At 43.0% G+C, this 7,261-nt stretch overlaps 1 protein-coding gene across 1 annotated transcript in view; it reads right to left on the bottom strand.

Moving 5' to 3' along the window:
• LOC109923652 (endoplasmic reticulum protein SC65-like) overlaps nucleotides 1-7,261 on the bottom strand; it is a 149,748-nt gene that overhangs the window by 141,664 nt on the left and 823 nt on the right. The window contains exons 2-3 of the mRNA XM_048614428.1: nucleotides 4,759-4,908; nucleotides 4,031-4,202 (exon numbers count right to left, since the gene is read on the bottom strand). Coding sequence (XP_048470385.1) covers nucleotides 4,031-4,202; nucleotides 4,759-4,908 — 322 coding nt within the window. The remainder of the gene's footprint in view (nucleotides 1-4,030; nucleotides 4,203-4,758; nucleotides 4,909-7,261) is intronic.

Genomic DNA, 7,261 nt, shown 5'->3' with positions numbered 1-7,261 from the left:
TTATCTCAGATTCTCCAGCATCTGCAGTTCCTGCTATCTCTGACGTTTGTTTAAGATGTTTTAAAGCAAAAGGGAATAACTGGGTGAGCAATGAGATTAAGTGATTGTATCCATAACAAATGTTACTTTGTTACTCTGCATGATAGCTTTATTTTGCAGGTTAATCTGCTATTACACACCCCTATGTATATTAATGTTGCTATATTCTAATGTAATCAATATCAAGGACATTAGTGGAATCTGTTAGTAAGCAAAACTAATCACATTTCAGTCCAAGCTCACCCTGAGCAGTACTTCCCATTCTGGATTTCCACATTTCCCAACTTGATCTTCATAATTCCCAGCCCTGCCACCTTCCATGGCCTTGCGCTCCCTCATTAGCCTTTGCCCCACCCTCCCCTTCTGAAACCTTCCAGCTCCCAGGTTTATTTGAAATCACAGACTTTCGAAGCACTGCTCCTTCGTCTTGTTATGGTCCCAGTACAGAACTTCATTTGAAAAAATAAATCCCCAAAGAGAAGAAAACAGTGAAGGTGATTTGTGATCTATTGTTTATTGGACAGTTTGGGTTTTCAAGTGGAGGACTGTTTGAAGTCTGATTTTTTGTGTGTATTTTGCATGCTAAGGAGATGGGAGACATTGTTCCAGTTTCATTTGGAGAGTTTTGGCGCTGGGAAGAATCCGCGTTATTTATAGATGAGTTTTTAGATGGGAGTAGCATCCTTGTGGGGAGGTTTGCTAGTGCAGTTGGGGAGCATTTAAACCAATTTCAGAAGTCACATGACACCAGGTTACAGTCCAATAGGTTTATTTGAAATTACAAGCTTTCATAGAGCTGCTCCTTTGTCAAATGCTTCTTCACCTGACGAAGGAGCTGCGCTCCCAAAGCTTGTGTTTTCAAATAAACCTGTTGGCCTCTAACTGGTGTTGTGTGATTTCTGACCTTGTCCACCCCAGTCCAACCCCGGCACCTACACATCATTAAACTAATTTGGCTGGGGGTGGGTGGTTGGAGCGGGTATTCAGAGAGAAGGCTCAGTAAGGGGAGTTGCAAGGGCAAAATTAGAAGTCACAGCAGGTGACATTACAGGCCAGATAAGGCAATAGAGAGTTTGGCAAGGTTGATTGGTATTTACTTTAATCCATGAAGTCTAGTTGAATTTTCAGAGGAGGAGCATTTTGCAGCCATTGATCATAACTCTGTTAGATTCAAAATTGTTATGAAAAAGGACAAGGGAGACCTAAAATCAACATTTTAAACTGGAGGAAGGGTCAATTTCAATAAGATCAGGTATGACTTGCATAGACTGGACTGTGAACAGACATTTTTAGGTAAAACTGTATTAGGACAGTTGAATTCAAGAAGGAAATGGGGAGAGTACAGGATCAATATGTTCCAATTACGATAATGGATAGGAGCAACAGATCTGACAAACACTGGATATTGAGGGTTAGGCAGGACTGGCTAAAGAGAAAAACAGCAGAAACTCTAGAGGTGTATAAAATCTGCAAGGGAAAACTTAAAACGGAAATTAGGAGAGCACAAAGAAAAACATGAAAGAATAATGGTGGGTAAAGAAAAATCCAAAGCTCTTTTACAAGTACATTAAGGGTAAAAGGATAATGAGGGGAAGAGTAGGACCCATTAAGACCACAGCAGTAATTTATGCATAGATTCAAAGGATGTAGGTAGTGTTCTAAATTAATACTTTGTGATGGTGTTCATTAGTGAGAGGGATGATGTGGAGAGACGGACTGTGAGATAATTAAAGAAACTACCTTCTATGGAGAGGAGATTCTGAGTGGTCTGGCAATCTTAAAAATAAATAAATCTCTAGATCCGGATGAAATGTGTCCCAGCCTATTGAGTGAGGCAAGGGAGGAAACAGTAGGGATGCTGGCAGTAATTTTCAATTCCTCTCTGGCCATGAGAGAGGTGTCAGAGGACTGGACAACAGTCAGTGTGGTACTGTTATTCAAGAAAGTAGCAAGGGATAAACCAGGAAACTACAGGCCAGTCACTCTAAACTCAGTGGTGGGGAAACTATGGGGAGCAATTCTGAGAGACAGACTTAATCTGCATTTGGAGAGGCAGGGATTAATCAAGAACAGTCAGCATTGATTCTTTTTATGGAGAGGTTACGTCTGACCAACTTGATTGAAATTTAAATGCGGTGACCTGGGGTGTGGATGACAGCAATGCATTTGCCTTCATCTACATGGAATTCAGCAAGGCTTTCAATAAGGTTCCACATGGAAGACTGATAGCAAAGGTAAGAGCCCATGGGATCCAAGGAAATTTGTCAAATTGGATCTAGAACTGATTGAGTGGCAGGAAGCAGAGTGTGACGGTTGGAGGGCTGCTTTTGTGACTGGAAACCTGGGTCCAGTGGAATTCTGCAGGCATCAGTGTTGGGGCCATTGTTGTAGGTGCTTTATATAAATGATATAGTTTTATATGTAGGGTTGATCAGCAAGTTCACAGATGATATGAAAATTAGTGAGGTGGTAAATAGTGAGGAGGATAGCATTAGATTACAGGAGGATACAGACAGATCAGACTGATAAGTTGCAAATGGAATTCAATTCAGATTAATGTGGGTGATGCACTTGGGCGGGACAAAAAAGGCAAAGGAATACATGATGAGTGGTAGGACCCTGGGAAGCACCAACAGTCAGAGGGGCCTTGGTGTGCATGTACATCGGTCCCTTAGGGTATCAGGACAGATGGATGAAATGGTTATGAAGGTATATGGGATACTGGTCTTTATAAGCTGAGTTTAAGAGCAGGGAGATGATGCTGGAACTGTATAAAATGTTGGTTAGACCACAATTAGTGTATTGTGTCTAGTTCTGAAATCCACATTATATAGGGATGTGATTGCACTGGAGAGGGTGCAGAGGAGATTTACCAGGATGTTGCCAGGGCTGGAGAATTTCAGTTATGAAGAGAGATTGGACAGACTGGGGTTGTTTTCCTGAGAGCAGAGGAGATTAAGAGGGGACATGATTGGGATGGATAAAATAAGAGGCATAGACAGAGTAGATAGAAAATGTGAAACAAGTTTAATGGAAATTTCCCTCCAACAGCAGAAGCTGCTAACTCTGCGGGATCGCTCTCATTAATCTCTAGGACACTGCTGGAGCAAAACCAGGAGGAAAATCATAGGGTTTGAAAAAGAAAGTTGATTTTCTTTGAGAAGGTTTAGCTATAAAAATATTGGAGATAGCGAAGAGTTTGACTGGGTAGACAGCTGGAAATGAGAGGCCATATGTTGAAAACATCATGGATGTGGTGAGAATCTGTACCCTCCTTAACTCACTAGAATAAGAAAGGAGATACCAAGTGGAAAATGCAGTGTCCCCACATTTTTGCCAAAGATAGCCCAAAATATAAATAGGACAAATCTTGACACTCAGAACCCAGCACAATGAATGAAATGCTTGCACTCAAAGTTAGTAATATCTGGTTAATCACAATACGTTTGTTAACGTCTTTATACGAGATGAAGATATGGGTTTGAAAAAAACAAAGAACTGTGGATGCTGAAAATGCAAAACAAAAACAGATGTTATTGGAAGAACTCTGCAGTTCTGGCAGCATCTGTGTAGAGAAAGCAGAGTTAACTTCTCATTAACTCAAAAGCAGTGTTAACAGGTTGTGAAGAAGGTTCACTGGACCTGAAATGTTAACTTGGTTTTCACTTTGCAAATGCCGTCAGACTTGAGTTATTCTAGTCATTTATATTTTTGTTTTTGAAGAAACAGGTAGTGGCTATTAATTGTCTGAGCACCTATAACACTGGAGGGACTGTATGACCAAGTAATCAATAAACTGTCTGTAACAAAAAGGTAACTTCAGTTCTACTTCACCATCAGCCTTTGATCTGAATTATCAAAAGTGTCTAATAGGAAGCAAGTACTTTAGCTCAAGATCAGTTAGTCCTATCCTTCCTGTACAGAGCCACATTAGACAGCAATAGGCAAGGCTGGATCACAGGTACTGACCCTACCTCCAGGTGCCACTCACCTGCCACTGCTGGGTAAAAGTCCTTGAAAGCGGTAACATCACATGATTCTTCACAGCCACTGACGCATTCCTGATACGCTTTGTAATACTCAGGGAGTGCATGCTCCATGTCGGTTATACTGCTGCGGAAATTCCCAATGTTATAAGCCTTCACAGCCTTCAGAAACAATGTCTGTCCAGAGTTATAGAATAACATATATGTCAGAACTCACATTCCTGTTACCCTGGCCTCCTGCTCTTCTCCCCATCCTCTCCCTGTGACAGTGAGAATGTAACCAACAGCTAAACTGGCACATGGCAGCCCCAGGATAGGATCAGGAATCGTGGGAGCTTTGGTTCGCAATATTCCAGGGGTAATACTGGAATGCAGTGTTCTGGGAATTGAATCCTGAGCTATCACAGCCCAGAAGGGTGGCCAGGATTAAGTCAAGATGCAACACTTCAGCAGGTGGATTAACCTTAACAGAAAGTGCTGCTTCTTCAAATCCTAAAGTGGCAGAAATCCTCATCACAATTAAAATCATTTAGATATGTACCTAAAGTGCCATTAGCTCAGGGCTTTGGATCAAGAGCTGGGAGGTGGGTCAAGGCTGGATAATTCTGTCAGACATGACAGGCCAAATCAACATTTACTGTGCTGTAAGTGTTTCTCTGACGGGGTATTCCATTTACAACCATTCAACCACGGTAGTACTTAAGCTGCTACTTTGAACTTCGCCAGAATTTACCTCATGTTCCCGTGCTTCCACATCAATAAGGTAAGTCTCAATGTCTGGGATGGTTTTATAAAAAGCCATTTTCTTCTGCATTGCAGCATCTTTGGGATTCTTTTGGAGGAATGTGTAAGCAGCAGCAATGGATTTCTCCAGGTTATTAATCTGTGGTCAAAAACAGACAAGTCAAAAAGAGAGAGAGAAATTCCAGAATCCAGGTATAGGAGGAGTCATCCAAGGATCTAGGCACAGGAGCTCATTGAGCCAGACTGAGCAGCACCTGAGGTTGTGGACATTCCATTGAGAGAAATGCTGCTGAATCCCTGCATCGACAAACCTGCCGTGTGCTTCTGACCTTTATTCATGTGATCACCAAAAATGGCCTGTTTCCACCTCTATAACATCATCTAGCTTCACCCACATCTGCTTCTCCACTGCTGAAACCCTCACACACAAATGATTTTAAAATAACTTATCTTGGATTCTAAACTAGAGACATGTGGGTTTCCTGCGTGTGAGAGGAGGTTAAATAATTAACCTGTAAGTATTTATGTTACCATGCTGACTTCTTTTAAAACACAGTGTGAGAGAGCTAGTTCTTGGAGACTGATGGGGTTTTGAATTTTTTTATTCATTTGTGAGATGTGGGCATCGCTGCCTGGGCCAGCATTTCTTGCCCATCCCAGTTGCCCTTGAGAAGGTGGTGGTGAGCTGCCTTCTTGAACTGCTGCAGGCCACCTGCTGTGGGCTGCCCCACAATGCTATCAGGAAGGGAATTCCAGGATTTTGATTCAGCGACAGTGAAGGAACAGTGATGTATTTCCAAGTCAGGATGATGAGTGGCTTGTAGGGGAACCTGAAGGGGATGGTGTTCCCATATATATGCTGCTTTTGTCCATCTAGATGGAAGTGGTCGTGGGTTTGGAACGTGCTGTCTGTGAGGATCTATGGTGAATTTCTGCAGTGCATCTTGTAGATAGTACACACTGCTGCTTCTGAGTGTTAGTGGTGGAGGGAGTGGATGCTTGTGGATGTACTGCCAATTAGTGGGTTGCTTCTTGAGTGTTGTTGGAGCTGCACTTATCCAGGAAAGTCGGGAATATTCCATTACACTCCTGACTCGTGCCTTGTAGATGGTGGACAGGCTTGGAGGAGTCAGGAGCTGAGTTACTCGCTGCAGTATTCCCAGCTTCTGGCCTGCTCTCGCAGCCACTCTGTTAATGTGGTGAGTCCAGTTGAGTTTCTGGTCAATGGTAACCCCCAGGATGTTGATAGTGGGGGATTCAGTGATGGTAACACCATTTAATGTCAAGGGGCGGTGGATAGATTGTCTCTTATTTGTGATGGTCATAGCCTGGCATTTGTGTAACGTTAATGTTACTTGCCACTTGTCAGCGCAAACCTGGATATTGTCCAGATCTTGTTGCAGGTAAACATGGACTGCTTCAGTAGCTGAGAAGTTACAATGGTGCTGAACATTATGCAATCATTGGCGAACATTCCCCCTTCTGAATTGATTATAGAGGGAAGGTCATTGATGAAGCAGCCGAAGATGGTTGAGCCTAGGACACTACCCTGAGGAATTCCTGCAGAGATGTCCTGGAGCTGAGATGACTGACCTCCAACAACCACAACCATCTTCCTATGTGTCAGGTATGACTCCAACCACTAGAGAGCTTACCCCCGATACCTACTGATTCCAGTTTTACTAGGGCTCCTTGATGCCACATTCAGTAAAATGCAGCCTTGATGTCAAGGGCTGTCATTCTCACCTCATCTCCAGAATTCAGCTCTTTTGTCCATGTTTGGACCAAGGCTGTAATGAGGTCAGGAGCTGAGTGGCCCTGGCGGAACCCAAACTGGGTGTGACTGAGCAGGTTATTGCTGAGCAGGTGCTGCTTGAAAGCGCTGTTGATGACACTTTCCATCACTTTACCAATGATTGAGAGTAGACTGATGGGGCGGTAATTGGCCGGGTTGGATTTATCCTGCATTTTATGTACATACATGGGCAATTTTCCACATTGTCGGGTAGATACAAGTGTTGTAACTGTGCTGAGAGAGCTTGGTTAGGGGAGCATCAAGTTCTAGAGCACAAGGCTTTATTGAAAGATTACATTGCAAGACTGTAACAAGCAAACAGAATGAAGAGTGACGTACTTTACTGAATGGCCTTGGAGTGAGATACATGCAGTGCAGTGTCACCCTCAGAATCAAACCCCAGTAACAGCAAACACCTGAACGAGAAGGTAATCCCCACTCTGAAGAATGGGTCAATTCAAAATGCTAGTTTAACCTCTGTATTGACACTGACAGACAGAAAGCAGGTCAAAATCTCCTTTAACAGTCTGTACATTTACAATAATTTTCTTAACGAGCTTGGATTTCTGGTAGTATCAGAGATAGTAGGAACTGCAGATGCTGGAAAATCTGAGATAACAAGGTGTAGAGCTGGATGAACACAGCAGGCCAAGCAGCATCATAGGAGCAGGAAGGCTGACGTTTCGGGCCTAGACCC

Source organism: Rhincodon typus, chromosome 30 (genome assembly GCF_021869965.1).
Source record: "Rhincodon typus isolate 14 chromosome 30, sRhiTyp1.1, whole genome shotgun sequence".
Lineage (NCBI taxonomy): Eukaryota > Metazoa > Chordata > Chondrichthyes > Orectolobiformes > Rhincodontidae > Rhincodon > Rhincodon typus.
This window is presented reverse-complemented; position numbering and strand designations above follow the sequence as displayed.